Source organism: Baudoinia panamericana, assembly GCF_000338955.1.
Source record: "Baudoinia panamericana UAMH 10762 unplaced genomic scaffold BAUCOscaffold_2, whole genome shotgun sequence".
NCBI classification, from domain to species: Eukaryota; Fungi; Ascomycota; class Dothideomycetes; order Mycosphaerellales; family Teratosphaeriaceae; genus Baudoinia; species Baudoinia panamericana.
The window spans coordinates 12,829-29,348 of record NW_006911258.1 but is presented as its reverse complement, the minus strand read 5'-3'; the positions used below and the strand labels follow the sequence as shown (position 1 = coordinate 29,348).

Genomic DNA, 16,520 nt, shown 5'->3' with positions numbered 1-16,520 from the left:
GTGACACCTCCGAAGTTCGCCGCACCTCCATCGCTAAAACCAATGCAGTGCTGCTGGCACGCCCATGACCTCCAGGCCGCGTAGGAAGCCAGAATGGGCACAGTGGAGATGCCACAACCCTCCACACCCCCTTCCTCTGCCACTGACACCCCAACTTTGGACGAACGTTATGGCTTAACACCACTCACCCCCGAACAGTACGCCGCCTACAAATCCTCCTCCCGCCTCTCCATCCCCTTCCCTCTTCGCCTCCCCGCCACAACGGCCCTCGCATTCACCACCGGCTTCTTCCTCGGCATCTCTCAGGGCAGTCTGACCTCCGGCCTCCGCTTCCGCGCGGAGAATGCGCACCGTTTTCCTACCAATCAGGCGGGATGGTACCTATACCACAAGAGTAAGAACTACAACATGGCGCTGGGAGGTATTGTGGAAGGGTGCAAAATGGGAGGGAAGACGGGGCTCTGGGTGGGGGTCTTTGTGGGCATGGAGGAGTGTGTTGATTGGGGACGCAATGCGGTTAGAGGCTTGGTGGTCGGTAAGGATGGAGGGATGAGCAGGGATGTCTTGAGTACGATCCTGGCAGGCGTGGGGACGGCGGGAATGTTCAGTGCCTGGCATCGATTCCCGGTGGCTACGACTGTAAGGACGGCGAAGATGGGCGCAAAGTACGGGTTGGCGTTGGGTGTGGTGGAAGACGCGGTCAGTTTTGCAAGGGGGAGGAAGCTGGGGTATGTGGAGTTCCTGAGGAGGCATGTTTTTGGTGGGGAGGACAAGGAGGGCGAGGCAGACGCTGCGGTGGGGTGACGACAATCCACTTGCAGTATAGAGGTTGTTTCAAAGCATCGTTCACCGCTTGTCGCCACCGGTCCTTGGGCGACAGAGAGCTGTGCCGATGGAGTCTCGGCAAGCCCATTTTCCGCGACAACGTGGTTGGCACGTCTTGACCACGCAGATAATGATCGGATCACCTACACCGACAGAGCAGAGCCTCCAGCTTGGCTTCACCGACCCTTGCCGAACTGGGGCCCGGCCATTGTTGAGCGTGAGTTTACGTCAACCCAGCATCTGCTGCATTGCTTGAAAGCTGCCAACTTGGGCTCGCAAGCCAATCTCAACGCTTGCTTTCCAGGCCTGGACTTCTATCGAAAGCCGGACGTAGTTCCTACTGAGGAGCATCTAGACCTCCAGGGCATGTTGCGGACACAGGGCACGCTGATCCAGCGCCTTCGACTCCGCTACTCTGACTACAAAGACTCCCCACATATCACCGCGGGACCATGAACGGACTTACTCCAGGCTGTGGTGCAAACAGGCGGCGTGTGGAACCAACACACTTGCGATGTCCTTCAGGATCCAGCAGAGATCGCAGAGGCTGTCGCAGCCCGTGCGCCTGGGCTGAAGATTGAGGATCTGCAAGTCGACTCAACAATGCAGTTCGAGTGCGCCGTATTTAGTGTGGTAGTAGGCGTGGAAACGGTCTTGGCGGTGGGAGAGGGTGACGAGATCACAGTAGGGATGGATGAGATTATGGGCCCGCTAGGCGTTATTGACTCCGTGACCGGTAAATTGACGCTTATACGCAAGGTGTACTTCGAAGATATAGAGTACGGTGCAGCCTGGGCTGAATGCGTTGATCGAATACGCAAAACTGCATATGCCAGGGTCGAGGACCTGATGGATGCAAATGGGGTCTCATGTGCAACGAACCCTTTTCCAGCGATGGTTGAGACGTGGGCGGCATGCACGTCAGAAGGAGACGAAGGGAAAAATGCATAAAGGCCACTGGAAGCTTTGCCGGTACTTCTATTGCTTGTGCTATGATGGCTATCAGGGGTTCCTTACTGCTTATTCCTCAACCATTGCTCGAGGTTTCGGTGCTACAGCGAGTCTGTGTCCATTAGGGGGATTGACATTGCCACTGAATATGGAGTAGCCGAATCTTCATACCTGAGACCATACGGTGAGCTGCGCAAGGTTGGAGTCCATCAATGGACACCTCGGCTTCCTAAAGCGGGGCGAAGTCACTCCAGAGTCAACATCGATTCGGACCTGTCCAACACGCAAGCATCCATCTTTCCTCCATAGCATACCGTGATTCTCTGACTGGTCTTAGAAGTGGAGAGTGTTGGAATAAGCGTTTGTTCAGTTCACACGCAAGATCGGGAAGTTGTAGCATCGACCACTGTGTTACTTCGGCGCAACTGTCCCGTATTAACAGGGGTGGCCCATCATGGCACCTAGACAAAGGACAGACGCGTACGTGCTCGGCGTTGGACTTACGCCGTTCATCAAGCCCAGGCGGATGCGAGAGTACCCAGAGCTCGGGTTCGAAGCTGGTGTTAAGGCCATGCTTGACGCTCAGATCAACTACGACGACGTCGAGATGGGCGTTGCTTGCTATTGTTACGGCGACACTACGGCAGGGCAGAGGATATTCTACCAATTTGGCATGAACGTATGTGATCGAGAACGTTAACGTCCAACTCATCGAGCAAGTTGCTGATGTGCATGCTCAGGGCATTCCGTGAGTTACGATACCATGACCATAAGTCGACGTTGGGCGATGTCGCTGATCGTCAGCTTCCAGCATCTACAACACCAACAACGCCTGTGCAACGGGCAGTACAGGCTTGCATATGGCGAGAACGCTCGTCCGCAACGGAGCTGCAGACTGCGTGCTTGTCATCGGCTTCGAGCAAATGAGTGCAGGGAGCATCAAATCCATCTGGAGCGATAGACCGAGCCCGATGGGCTTGAGCACTAAGATGATGGAGGTCCGCAAGGCTCCATCGGCGCTGTCACTTTCCATCTCCTGCTGACAGGCGCCCTTCTAGGACACAAGAGGAAAGTTCGACAGCCCACGGAATGCACAGTACTTCGCGAATGCAGGCCGGGAATACATGGAGAAGTGAGCTCGTTCCCGTCACTGTTTCGTCTCATTGCTGATGGACGTCAGGTATGGCGCCCGTGCAGAAGACTTCGCCGAGATCGCCCGCATCAGCCATGAACACTCCCAACGCAACCCATACGCACAGTTCCGCCAGAACTACAGTCTTCAGGACATCATTAAATCACCCATGATCCACGCACCCCTGACGAAGCTACAATGTTCACCCACGTCTGACGGCGCAGGAGCGGCAGTCATCGTGTCCCAAAGCTTCCTTGACTCGCGACCGCACCTACGCAGCCAGGCTGTCCTCATAGCGGGCCAAGCGCTTATGACTGACACTCCGGCTTTGTTCTCCAAGAGCGCTATGGACCTCGTCGGCTTTGACATGACCAAGCGAGCTGTGCAGACCGCCTACAAAGAAGCCGGCGTCAGCCCGAAGGATGTCGGAGTTTGCGAGCTACATGATTGCTTTTCCGCCAACGAACTCATCCTGCTTGAAGGCCTTGGTTTCTGTGAGCAGGGCAAGGCCCATGAGATGGTGCGCCGAGGCGATATCACGTACGGTGGCAAAGGTCCCATCATTAACCCAAGCGGCGGCTTGATCTCGAAGGGTCACCCACTTGGTGCCACTGGGCTGGCGCAGTGTGCTGAGCTTTGCTGGCAGTTACGCGGATGGTCAGTCAATCTACGCTACAGAACTCCTTCTCATCACGCTGATCACGCGACACAGGGCGAACAACCGTCTAGTTGATGCCAAAGTGGCCCTGCAACATAACCTAGGTCTCGGAGGTGCCGTCGTGGTCAATGTGTATAAGCGTGCCGATGGTCAAAGCAACCGCAAGTTGTCCGATGAAGAGATCATCAAAGCCTCACAGTTCGACTACAACCCTGCGACTGAGGCCAGGCATCCCATCGTCCAGGACGCGGACAAGGTGCGGAGTCGGACAAACAGGAATGATTACGCGCTTGGTGATACTCAGGAGAAGATCCAGGCTAGGCTATAGCTTTATCGCTACCATGAGTCCTTCCACGTGTCAGAGAATTATTGTAACGAGGCTGGCGTGAGGCCGTGAAAACTTGACAGCAGCCATATACTGCTACAGTACGTCTGACCTCGAGGTAGTTGCGAAGCGTCAGCGCGGATGTATCGACATCCAGCTCTTGCACCGTCTGTCGACATCCAGATACCCATCGACCCTATCGTCGTTTAAGGTGACTAATATGTGGGCTTTTTGCCTCTACTCAATAGCCTGCCTAACAGGAGTTAGCTCTTTGTGCGAAGACAGTAGGCAATGGGCAAACAGAAGACATGCACATAACAAGGAGTCTATCTGCTTCTGTTAAGCATCCATAAGTTCCAATATGCCTTAGTTCATTTCACCTTCACTCGTTCAGAAGAGCCATATAGTAACATATTATGGCTGCCACCAACCTCATGGAACTACACCCAACGTCAGTGCATCAGCTCCGCTCAACGTAAAAGCGCCCACTGGCGCCACGGCTTCCCTTATCGTCCTCGTGATTGGCAATGCCGGCGTCGGTGATCGTGCGCTCTGCGGAGAACTCGCAGTGGACACTGGCGGTACCGCCTTAGCTGGCAATATATCTTCCACTTCTGGTATTTAGTAAGATCAGTCGTCACTGCCAAAATGACACTGGGACACTCGACGGTGAGATAAGCCACTGGACTCCATTGCGAAGAGCTAGAAAAATTATGTCTTCGTAAACAGATGACGACCCTGCTAGCACACGCAATTATGTCACTCCACCAATCTCGACGCGCTCATAGTTTCCTGTACGCAGGTTTCCCGGCACGGCAGATCAGGCTGAAGCATCCGAGCGCAAGGTAAGATGTTTATGAATCTTCTTTCTGCCCAACCATTAGCTCTGCCGAAGCAGACTGTGGTACAAATGGACCACATGTGCAGCCAGTGGATCTTGGGCAATGTTGCGACCCTGCAGAAGGTGTTCAGCAGAGTCCTAATGGCATAGGAGCGTTGCCGCCGACCGCAAGTTCCAATGCAGCTAATCAGCACAAGGAAGTTAAGATGGAGGACAATGATACTGCTGACTCGACCATTGAGCAGGTAAGGCTTGTCGACCACCCCAGTTTCGACCAGCTCCCGGGACGCGTGGCTTTTGTGGAGGGTGAGTTACAGACCGCGAGGTTGATCTGATACGAGGTCAGAAACGCCATGTGGGTAGTCTTGGTGAAGTGTCCGGGTGGGCTTCTTGGATACTGAACGCCACTCGCTTGACGCTTGTATCACAATCTGCAGCTACAAGAGTCTGCACCCGCCAACGTTGCATTCGTTGCTCTACACACCATACAAGACTTTTCTAGCATATTTTACATACCTGCATCAAGCCATCCAACATAGCGCATTTCAAGCATGGCAGTTGGCCAATGACCCACATCCCCAGCCATCGCACGTGACAAGAGTTCGTTCAATATCCACCGCACACACTCCATCGTATCTCCACCACCACATCACCACTGTCCAACCCCCATTCCACCGCCACCATCACCCCCATTGAACCCAAACGGCGCCATCCCATCACCTAGGAACCAGCCATCCAAACTATTCCCCTGCAGCCCATCAACTCCTCCCAACGCAATATCCATGGCTTGCTCGAAGCCGGAACCCCATCCATAATCCTGGTTCATCGGATCGATGAGGCCACCCATACCACCCAGGCCTCCCATGCCACCGCCTGGAGGTTGCATGCCGCTACCACCCATCTGGTCAGCCCTGCCCACCTGAAGTTGTTGCTGGTACATGTCGGCATTCTGCTGTTGCTGCTGCTGCTGTTGCTGCTGCCACTTCGGGAATTTGGTATCCGGATGTTGCGGATGTGGAGTCCGGCCGTAGTCGAATGCGCCCGGATGGTTGAAAGACCAGTCTTTCGAATCACCGCCCGCTTCATCCGGTCGGCCATGTTGTTGCTGCTGTGCTTGCTGCTGCTGCTGCTGCTGCGTGCCTGTAGTAGCAACCTGACTTAGCATCTGCAATGGCGTCTGTTGATAAGCACTACCACTTCCACCATCAATCTTCGCCCTTGCCTTGCCCGGATGACCGTTAGCCCCGCCTTCCGTATTCTTCTTATGCTGATCGAACCACTCTTTTAGGAGTCCGAGAATCCTCAACACCTTCGGATGACCTTTGCCCATCCCACTCGGCGCCCTGATTCCTCCATCGTCATCTCCGGTCTCTCCCTGCCCACTGAACTCCATGCCGGGGCGCGACGCAGACCCAAAAGTCGCCAGCAACTGGTCGATATAGTACTCAACCTTCAGATCCCCCGGCTTCATCATCTTCCCCATCTCGCTACCTGGCGTGCAGACTGCCACGTGCATCTTGATGAGGATGACGAGGGCGTAAACGCAGCGCACGAAAAATAGAAAGACGGGCAGAGACTTGATCTTCGTGGTGGAGTAGGAAAGCATCGTCTCCAGAATGCCATGAGCGGATTGCAGGCAGGCTTCGAGCGCAGCGACTTGATTAGAGGTTAGCGGCGTGTCAGAGACGCTGTTCACGGACTTCAAGCTCTCTTCTGTAAATGGAATCCGAAAGTCTTCGACATTGTGATTCAGGTGCAGCGCAATCTCGTGCAAGTAAAGGGAAGTCACGTGCTCGAAGAAGCGCAACCCCGGGTCATCGCGGTACTCCGGTGGGATATTCTCTTTCCACGTTTTCAGATCATTCTCCAGCACTTTCAAAGCATAAGTGACTTTCGGGTCCGTGAGAGATATGTTGGCCGTGTAGTCATCCATCAAGAACTGCAGGCCGATTTCTTCGCAGATGTGCTGGATTTTGACGTGTTGGCAGAAGAGACGGTCGCTCGGCAACGCATCTGGGTGCGATTCCAGCACATCGAGGCTCTCCCTCATATAGTTTGTCCAGCGCACCAAGTTCGGCCGACGAAGGACCATAGAAGCGCTGGCACAGAGGTAATAGCATGTTAGCCACGCTCGGCGAGCCTCCAAAGTGTCGCTGTCCTGCGGCTCGCGCTTGCCAGGCCCAGGCGCGAAATGCGCGTTCGGACCGCCGAAGCCACGGCGTGCTTTGGCGGGCTTGTAGCGCTTGCCCAGACCAATGTCAAGAGCCATGACGGCGGCCATGTGGATGATCTGGTAGAAGTTGGTTTGTTCGGCACGCTCTGGTGGCTTATAGTACAATGCCACGACTTGCATGCCTTGAATGAGCTCCAGGCTTTTGGCGCCATTGCGCACGACACAGTCTGCGATGGCGCCTACAGCCTCTCGCACCAACTGGCGTGTAGTCTCCGGGTTGAGCGTGCCGAAAGCGGCAGCGGACAGAATGCAGACGTACAGAATGGGCTTGTCCTTGAATACTTGGTCCGCAGTCATGGTTGGCGGGAAGACGACGGCAGGCAAGTGCGGTGCTAGCTCTTCTGTGTATCGCTTGAAGAGCACCGCGGCTTGCTCGGGCGAGATTAAAGCGTTAATCCGGTCAGTAAACTCTTCAGGTGTGGTGTGGTAGAGAAACTGCTTCGCGTTCGTAGTCGGCGCCCAAGCACTAACGATATCAACGAAGCGTCGACCCATCGCATCGTCCGGGTTTACTGAAGTGCGACCTGAGGTTGTTGGCTGGCCATTGTATAATCCATCTGGCTCCTGCGTGGGATAACCAGCATCCTCCAACCGCTGCCGCTTCCTCGACGGCATATCCGGCCCAGCAGCGAGTCCGTACTGCGGCGTCGGTTGCGCCAAGCTCCCGTGAGCTTGCATCATCTCTGCCGTTGGCGTGTTGTACGACGGCGCATGATGCTGCTGCTGCTGCAGCGCTGCACTCAGCGCATCAATCTTCTTCTCCAGCTCTGCCACGCGGCTGTCCGCTTTCTTCTGCCTCTTCCGGCTCGGTTGCGTAATGACGCATGGTCGGCCTGCCTTGGCACAGCGCTTACAGGGAATCTCAGGATGTGCAGGATCCTGATCGCAGCGTACCTTCAATCCGCGGCATGATTCGCAAGCACGTGGACGCTTGGGGTCGTCCGCGTTGGGGTCATTGGGGTCCGCAGCAGCGTTACTTGGGCTGGCACTGTTGCAGCCGTCGCCCACCTGGTAAGCGCCATGCTGCTGTTGCTGCTCAGGACTGGCTTGATTGCTGGCAGTGCCGATGCTCAGCGCTCGAGGCTGCTGTGGCGTGCCGGTATTCGGTGTTGGGAATTGGTAGTATGGCTGCGGGCTGTTCGTGTATTGCGGCGCGTCTGAACGTAGACTGTCCGCTCGGCTGGCGGTGGGGATGGAGTAAGGAGGTTGCGGATGTGGCGTCGGTGCTCCTCCCTTTTGCGGATGTTGCTGGCGGTATGGTGTCGGTGGTGGTGGTGCTGGCCCTCCAAACGAGCCCGTACTGAGTCGTGGGTCGATCTGCGACATGGCGATGCTACCCAGCGGTCGGTGATGTCGGTCTGGTCGGGTAGTCGGTCGCTGTATGTGCCGTCGCGCGGTGGCGGCGTTGAAGACTCCGATAGCAGATTTCACCTCAGGCTTGAGTCGCAACGTGACTTCACGCGGGTGCACTCATTGACGTTCGTCACTCACTGCGAGGACACCACACACAAAGGGCCAGAGACCATATTTCATCTTTCGCGAGTTTGGAAGGAACGGGTGTGCCCTGTTAAGACTGCGCCCGCGATCCCACACGCGGCTTAGTCGAGCAGCCCCGCCACACAAACATCGGCAATCCCTTTTCCACAAGCGAGCTGGCCTGTCATCCACCTCCCCTTCTTAGCACATCTGCCTTACTTGGGACACGTCGCCTCCGGTCTACTGCTTAAGACATGACTGCGCTATGACTACGGACGCCATTCTCGGCACGTTGAAGAGCAACGAAGCGATCCTGCCTACCTCGCTCGTCGACATCAACATACTAGATGATGTAGGGAGTGTTCGTGCTTGGTGCGTCTGTTCGCCTGCGTTGCAACTATTTCGTCTCCACGCAACCAGCGAGCCTTGAACCCTCCGTTGCAAGGCGAGTTCGTGAACTAGACGATGTCACAACGTGGACGAGCCTTCGCCGGCGGCTCATTATTTTCCGAGGCCGAGTGCTCCACAGATATATCATATGTTGCCGACTCTTGCTTTCGATGGGTGGTTCGCGAAAAGCTGGCATTTTGACAATAAGGGGCGTGGTTCAGGCGGCTCACTGAAATGCCCACTGACTCTACAATGGTTTCTGTCTGGGATATTTTATCTTTTGGTTACGATGCCATGGTAGCAGCTTTTGTTTTAGGCTACACTGATACAGTAACATAGGTGCAGGGTGTCGCCGCCCATTCTACTAGGTCTCGTCAATCAATCGAGAGCTATTCGGCGACCTCGCCATTCCTAATCCATCTCTCGGCTTTCCTCCACACCAGAACGCAAGAGCTCTTTGATTCAAAGCACTGATTACATAATTAAGACACACTTGACAAGTCAGCGCATTGCCACAGAAGACTGCTCCACGGAAGCGGCTCAATCTACTACAGGCCACCTTGGGGTCAGAGTTCTTCGCATGACGCCAAAGGGCAACGCAGCGGACGGCTGCAGGCGAAGAACCTTCATGTGTGCATCTTTGCGCCGAACAAATCTTGAATCAATACAACACGCAAGCCTAAGCTCTTCGGGCGAGCATGAGATTCTTCACGAGCTTCCTCACCTGTACTATACTCGCAGCGGCCATCGCCACCGCAGCCCCAGCCCCCGACGATTGCGCCATTGTCTTCAAACGAGACGACTCCTGCAGCAACGGGCATCAAAGTCTCTTGCAGCGCAAGCGCAGTATGACTTGCTCAGACTCGATAGGTATTGCGTGCTTTGGCAGCTGTTGCGCAACGTATCGGGGTCTGTTCATCTTTAGGATCGCCCTGCTATCGGTATGCTGACCCAACAATGTACAGAACCAGAAGACACGGACTGTAAGTCCGCTGTGCCGATGGTGAATCCTTGCGCGGATGGTGCTAGCTCGTCGACGGCGACCACAGGTGCGATAGCGGTGACGACAGTCACGAAGAGGGCCAGTTGTAGAGGTTCTCGCAGAGTGTTCAGGCTCTGTTGAGCTTAAGCACACAGAGGCTCGACTCGTCTTGTTGGCCCGATCAAGTAAGTGAGCTTGCAGGGAGGCGACTATTCAGCTACGTCTCGAAACGCAAGCGTTAGTAGGTATACTGGCGACTACGTGTTCTACAGGTCGGGCATTGTCTTCCATACAAGCAGTTGAGCCTCGAGTCAGAAATGGCTTCTGCTCTTGTCCTTGTCCTTCTCATTCGCGCTCTCGGCTTGAATAATTCTATGAAGGCGGAGTTTGCGAGCAAAGTGTACGAGACGAACGCGTTGATTTGGTCAAACGACGTGCCGGAACACGATGCAACCGCGAAGCATATATCATAGCGACAGACTACATACAAGGCGACACCGTGACGACCAGCAAATGTGCGCCTTCACCTTTCCTTCAAAGTAGGTTGAACTGGTCCGCAATAGTCTTAGGTTCGATGTGACGAGCCGCCGCTTGACTCTGTGGGAAGCGTTGTAGAAGCGGAGGATTTCCGCGTCGGGGAAAAGTGGGCTTTAAGCTTCGCGACATCAACAGAGCGTAAACAAACGGGACGGGCCTATACGACAAGGTCACGCTGCGCTCACCACCGCTTCCGTTTCTTCTGTACAGATACCGGATCGTGTCATGGAGTCATCAGAGATGCTAGATTGATGCCCGGAGGTTTCCCGTCGCAGGAATGAGCAGGAAGTGAACTGGACGTGGACGCGCCTTCTCGCTGCTACCCTGTACCTACCAGCTCTGCGTCTAACGGCGCGATCTGCGCCTACCGTCTGTACAGAATGCCTACCTACCCGACTGGATACAGGTCGCCGACCTCACCACCGCACAATCGCTACCGAGATACCAGCCCAAGCAAGCCATCGCCGCTGCGACATACGCTCTCTACCATCTCCAATGACAGCGACGCGGAGAACACCGCGATACTCAGTCGACACCCTACCGTCAATAGCAACTCGAGCTCCAACTACAGCCAAAGTAGCTATACGGGCTATGACGCGACAAGCGACCCTTTCGTGAGCCGTGCGAGCGCAAAGCGGGAGCGTAGTGCGAGCCCGGTGAAGCAAAGCGCAGCGTTTGCCAAGTGGGAACAGCGTGAGCAGCAACAACAGACTCAATCGCCGTCAAAGGTCGCTCGCAAGATGGATGTCGGCCCAAAGAAGGTTCATGACGAGGACTGGCGGATGGGCATTGGGCGGGGTGAGAGCAGGAGCGCGCTACGACCGGTCGAGCTTAACACGCGGACCGACAGTGTGCAGAGTCGATCGCAGACGGCAAGTATGGAGTTCACATCCCCCAAGAAAGAGAATTACCATCTTCCTCGGCCGCCGTCTCAGTATGAAAGCATGCATCCGCCGCCAAGACCTACCTCACATACTCGCGGTGGTAGCACAGACAGCCGCTTGCTGTCCTCCCCTGAGCCGACGTTGACGACAAGCCCACCTTCAGTCGCAAGTCGGAACAGCCTCGCGACGATCACAAGGTCAGACTCGATACGCGCCAGCACGCGTCCCCGAGACCGCGGCCATATGCGCTTCTCGTCCACAGACAATGCGCTTCCACTGCTCGACGGCGAAGACCTGGCAACCTTGCAGAAATCTTCCACGCCACAACTTCGCCATCTTAGCAAGATGGCGTCTGCGAATGGTGGTGGCGAGGACCTGAGTGTCCATTCACCCGAGGAGCAAGTGGTTGGCTTGACCGGAAGAAGAAAGCTTCAGCGGTCAGGCTCGGTCACGCCTGCGAAGTCTCAGTCGCACTTTGCCTCCCAGTTCTCCAGTACGCGGTGGATGGATTCTCAGCGCAAGCATTTGCAAGCGTACGAGTACCTCTGCCATATTGGCGAAGCACGAGCATGGCTGGAAGACGTTCTGGATCCGACGGAGTTGCCGCCTATCGTTCAGCTGGAGGAGGCTCTGCGAGATGGTGTGATTTTGGCAGAGGTGGTCATACGTCTCGCACCGTCGCTCGCTCCCAACTCACAGCGCGCACTTGGATCGATGCGCATCTTCCGAAGCCTACGGCTACAGTTTCGACACTCGGACAACATCGCACTCTTCTTCCGCTTCTTGTCGGAAGTCGATCTACCAGAACTGTTTCGTTTCGAGCTGGTCGATCTTTACGAGAAGAAGAACATTCCTAAGGTGATCTACTGTATTCATGCGCTCTCCTGGCTGCTTTTTCGGAAAGGTATCGTCGACTTCCGGATAGGCAACCTGGTTGGTCAGCTTCACTTCGAGGAGCACGAGCTTGAGGAGACACAGAAGGGAATTGACAGGTCTGGAGTCGCCATGCCCAACTTCGGCGGGATGAGAGAAGCCATGCAGGTCGAGCCGGAACCGGAACTAACATCTGATGAGCTTCTCGCAGAGCAGGAAGACGTGCTTGTAGACCTGCAATCACAAGCGCGTGGTGCACTTGTTCGACTACGACTTGGCGCAGTTATGCAAGACCTCTGGGACTCCGAAGACAGCATCGCCGCCTTCCAATCTCTCGCTCGCGGAGGTTTCGCTCGAGAGGTGTTCGACTTCAAATATATGATGGACCGATCGAACCGTCATTTCCAAGCCGCAGCCAAGGCGTTCCTGGTTCGAAGAAGTATACACAGGAAACAGCGCGCTTGGCGGGATAATAAGCAGGCCGTTGTCAAGGTGCAGAGTCTGTGGCGGGGACGACAGCAACGCGGTGAAACGAAGCAACTTCGAACGCAGCTGCAAAGGCAACGGCATGGGCTTAAGGAACTGCAAGCGGCCATCCGTGGAGCGCTCGGGAGATGGAGAGCTGGCGACATGTGGCATGAGTCGAGGGAAGTAGAGGGTGAGGTTTTCGCCTTTCAAACCCAAGCTAGAGGCGCGCTTGAGCGGATGCGCATTGCTGCAATCATGAACAGATTGTGGGATGTCGAGGACACCGTGTGCGCTCTCCAGTCTGCTATGCGAGGCGCTCAGTTGCGAAGGCATGTACAGAGCCAGAAGACAGCCGCACGACAAGCAGCTGCAAACATTGTGCGCTTCCAAACCGCAGCTCGTGGGCTGCTGCAACGCAACGAAGTACAGAGGCATCACGGCCTCCTCCAGACACACGAGCCTTCCATCACCGATGTGCAAGCTGCGGGCCGCGGACTACTGACAAGGCTGCGGGAAGCTAGGGTGAAAGGCGCGCTGCAGGGACGTGAGGCTGGCTTCCTGAAGGTGCAATCCTTGCTGCGAGCGCACCAGGCCAGGAAGAACGTCAAGATCCAGAAAGCCGAGCTGCTGGTCACGGATGACAGTATTACTGCCTACCAAGCGGCTGCGCGTGCATCCATCTCCAGGCAACAGACGAAGCAATTGCGCCGAGAGATCCAGCAACATGACGGGGAGGTACTGCAGCTTCAGTCTTTTGTGAGAGGGATGCTTGAGCGAGGAAGAATCGGACTCGACCTTGCCGCGCTGGAGGAGCAAGAAGAACAAATCGCGGCGCTTCAGTCCCTAGGCCGAGCGTATATCGAGCGCCAAAGGATCTTTAACATTCTCGTTGCCATGGAGCGCGAAGATAAAGGCATTACGCAACTTCAGGCGCTCGCTCGTGCCATGCTGCTGCGGAGCCACATCGGTGGACAACTTGCCGAGCTCGAGGATCACGAGAATACCGTTCTGCAGCTCCAGTCGGCGGCCAGAGCATTCGTGGTCCGAGGACGCTTCACGGCAAAGCGTCAGCACTACCGCGAGAACATGCAGAAAGTCATCAAACTGCAGTCTTTTGTCCGCGCCAAGCAGCAAGGAGAGAGCTACAAGAGTCTTGTGAATGGCAAGAACCCTCCTTTACCTGTCGTGCGACGCCATCTGCACCTTCTGACCGACAACAATCTGGACTTTGAGAGCGAGCTCGAAGCCGAGCGTCTGCGCCGGCAAGTCGTCGAAAGCGTCCGCCGGAACGAGCTGGTTGAGGGGTATGTGGAAGGGCTGGACGTCAAGATCGCACTACTAGTCAAGAACAAGATCACGCTTGACGAAGTGGTGAAGCATCAGAAGCACTTCGGTGGCTCAGCCTCCCAGCTCCTGCGCCAGGGTAGTACTTTGGCGAGTGGCAGTGGCTTCGATCTCAAGGCTTTGAATAAGTCGAGTAAGAAGAAGCTGTCGGGATATGAGGAGCTGTTGTTCTTGCTGCAGACTCAGCCGGTGTATCTCGCGCGGCTGTTCTACCATTTGACAGGGAGAGGCATCACGGAGAAGGATGGCAAGAACTATGAGCGGCTGTTCATGACGCTGTTCGGGTATGCGCAGAAAAGTCGAGAAGAGTATTTGCTGCTGCGTGTACTGGCGGCGAGTATGCAGCTTACCGTCGAGCGGTCGACCCAAGTTGAGGAGACTGTACGACAGCAAAATGGGGCGTTCCACCAGCGGCTTCTGCTGGGCTATGTGCGCAGTCCGCATTGCAGGGCTTACCTGAAGTCCCTGTTCGGGAATTTGGTGAGAAACGAGATTGTAGGGCAAGAGCATCTGGATTTGGAGAGCGATCCGCTGCACATATACCGCGCCTTACTGGGTAATGAGGAGCTGTCGACCGGCCAGACATCGACCCGCCCTCGCGACTTGCCGCGAGAGGTCGCGATCCGCGAGCCTGATGTTCGCCAGACTTACGTTCAGCATCTGCAGGATCTGCGAGACATCTGCGATGGATTCTTTCTGTCGCTCGAGGAGTCGATGCATCGAATGCCGTACGCCGTGCGGTATCTGGCGGCTGAGCAGTACCGCGTTTTGTCGCAGCATTTCCCTCACGACGATCCAGCGCAATCGGCCCTGCTTGCTGGCAACTGGCTGTGGAAGTCGTACCTCCTACCTGCTTTGCGAGAGCCAGAGATGTGGGGTGTCGTGGACCATGGGTTGGGTCCGATCAACAAGCGTAACCTGAGCCAGGTGACTGCTGTGCTGGGTCAAGTCGCGTCGGGAAGATTGTTCGGTGCCGACCATCTCTACCTCCAACCGCTCAACAACTGGGTGACGGAGTCACTGGAGAGATGGCACGAGGCTCTGCATCATGTCTTCGCCATCCCGACTGCGGAGGAGCACTTCGATGCGGATCAATTCAGCGACCTTTATGCGAGGACGAAGCCGACGTTATACATCAAGCTCGCAGACGTCTTTACGCTGCATAGCCTTGTCGCGGATAACGCGGCATCCATTGCACCGAGCCGAGACGACCACATCAAGGAGGTTCTTACCGATCTGGGCTCAGCGAAGAGCAACGAGAGCGACCTCAGCGGTGCTGCGACTGGTGGAGAGATCACACTGACGCTCAAGTCCCGGTTCACTGTGCAGGAAGATCCCAACGCTGAAGCAAGGGCGCTCTTCATGGCGACGAAGCGCTTGGTGCTGTACATTATAAAGGTTCAGACTGGCTCGAATCTTTTGGAAATCATGTGCCGGCCGATTACGCACGCCGACGCGGACCGGTGGATTGAGGTTCTCACCGAGGAGCGGGCAGAGAAAGATCGCGAACGGCGGCATCCAAAACGCGCCAACTCGGCCTTCGATCCGAGGGCCTCATTGCGAGGCTCAAGAGCACAATCAGTATACTCTGAAGCGCACTCTGCCTTCTCTGATGACACCCGCCGTGACCTGCTCGACCTGGAAAGCATGACATTCGTCGAGCTGAAGCACCAAGCACTTGAGAACATCATCGCGCTCGAACAACCGCACGTCCCCACACAATTCCGAGTCAGCCGGCACAACAACTACCAGGACCTCCTCAACGCCCTAGCAGCAGACATTCGCCAGAAGCACCGTCGTCGAATGGAACGCCAGCGCGAGATCGAAGGGACGCGAGCCACGCTCTCACAGCTCAACATCAAAGCCGCCGACCTCGAGGATCAGCTGAAGAAGTACAATGACTACATCGAGCAGTGCATGCACACGCTGGCCAACAAAAAGGGAGGGAAGCATAAGTTCATGCTGCCCTTTACCAAGCAATGGTCCCACCAGCGCGAGCTGGAGAAAGCGGGTCGACAGCCTCGCTTCGGATCTTACAAGTACTCTGCCCGTCAACTCGCAGACAAAGGCGTTCTGTTGAGCTGGGCAGGGTATCCGCCCGAGCATTGGACTCAGCTGAATGTTGTCATCAGTTCGGATGAGGTAGGCGTATTCCACCTGGAAGCGAGCTCTGGAAGTATGATGCTACCCGGTGCGAGCACGAATGTGCTATTGGACAATTTGTTCGAGGCGCAGTTCGAGAATCGCCATGCGATTACGGTATTTGATGATGGGAAGGGAGCAAGCGGAGGAGCGAAGTTGGATGTAAATATGCTGTTGCATCAGCTGTTTAAAAAGTTCTATCCGGAGTGATGAAGGTAGAGGAGTATGGGCATAGTGGGTAGCATGGGGGTAGCGATGCGTCAATACATACTTCGGTGCTGTCTGATGTGCATTAACGAATACATAGAGCTTGCTTGCTGCCACCGACAGATTGCTCGGTACCCGTGCACGCACGCTAATGCAGCTCGCATTTGGGAGATTCTGCGAGTTCCAGCTGGACCTTACGATCCCAACGACATGCTTACTCCTGCAAGCTCGTAGGTGTCTTCTCGCATATGA

At 55.6% G+C, this 16,520-nt stretch overlaps 6 protein-coding genes across 6 annotated transcripts; 5 read left to right on the top strand and 1 right to left on the bottom strand.

The window, feature by feature from the left end:
• Window positions 1-108: 108 nt before the first annotated feature.
• Window positions 109-804, top strand: BAUCODRAFT_63067 (uncharacterized protein; the record flags this gene model as incomplete). Its single annotated transcript, XM_007674895.1, has 1 exon — window positions 109-804. One exon carries the CDS (start codon window positions 109-111, stop codon window positions 802-804), a length of 696 nt encoding a protein of 231 aa, XP_007673085.1.
• Window positions 805-2,230: 1,426 nt separating this feature from the next.
• On the top strand, window positions 2,231-3,894 carry BAUCODRAFT_144858 (uncharacterized protein; the record flags this gene model as incomplete). Its single annotated transcript, XM_007674967.1, has 6 exons — window positions 2,231-2,455; window positions 2,517-2,524; window positions 2,588-2,774; window positions 2,835-2,908; window positions 2,957-3,565; window positions 3,621-3,894. The coding sequence occupies 6 exons, from the start codon at window positions 2,231-2,233 to the stop codon at window positions 3,892-3,894; spliced, it is 1,377 nt and encodes a 458-aa protein (XP_007673157.1).
• A 645-nt stretch (window positions 3,895-4,539) lies between these two features.
• On the top strand, window positions 4,540-5,377 carry BAUCODRAFT_128267 (uncharacterized protein; the record flags this gene model as incomplete). The annotated part of the gene is made up of 3 exons (XM_007674966.1): window positions 4,540-4,560; window positions 4,621-4,736; window positions 4,776-5,377. The coding sequence occupies 3 exons, from the start codon at window positions 4,540-4,542 to the stop codon at window positions 5,065-5,067; spliced, it is 429 nt and encodes a 142-aa protein (XP_007673156.1). The 3' UTR covers window positions 5,068-5,377.
• Window positions 5,378-5,780: 403 nt separating this feature from the next.
• Window positions 5,781-7,913, bottom strand: BAUCODRAFT_58822 (uncharacterized protein; the record flags this gene model as incomplete). Its single annotated transcript, XM_007674874.1, has 2 exons — window positions 5,781-6,075; window positions 6,139-7,913. Coding segments are annotated over 2 exons (2,070 nt in total), but the record flags the coding sequence as incomplete, so codon positions are not given.
• Window positions 7,914-10,116: 2,203 nt separating this feature from the next.
• Window positions 10,117-10,336, top strand: BAUCODRAFT_29769 (uncharacterized protein). Its single transcript, XM_007674680.1, has one exon. The coding sequence runs from the start codon at window positions 10,131-10,133 to the stop codon at window positions 10,284-10,286; it is 156 nt and encodes a 51-aa protein (XP_007672870.1). The 5' UTR covers window positions 10,117-10,130; the 3' UTR covers window positions 10,287-10,336.
• Window positions 10,337-10,492: 156 nt separating this feature from the next.
• BAUCODRAFT_29768 (uncharacterized protein) lies at window positions 10,493-16,493 on the top strand. Its single transcript, XM_007674679.1, has one exon. It carries the CDS (start codon window positions 10,731-10,733, stop codon window positions 16,269-16,271), a length of 5,541 nt encoding a protein of 1,846 aa, XP_007672869.1. The 5' UTR covers window positions 10,493-10,730; the 3' UTR covers window positions 16,272-16,493.
• Window positions 16,494-16,520: the final 27 nt, after the last annotated feature.

What these genes read in the sequence shown, in the direction of transcription:
- BAUCODRAFT_29769 (XM_007674680.1), top strand. Translation starts at nt 10,131, where the DNA reads ATGGCTTCTGCTCTTGTCCTTGTCCTTCTCATTCGCGCTCTCGGCTTG.
- BAUCODRAFT_29768 (XM_007674679.1), top strand. Translation starts at nt 10,731, where the DNA reads ATGCCTACCTACCCGACTGGATACAGGTCGCCGACCTCACCACCGCAC.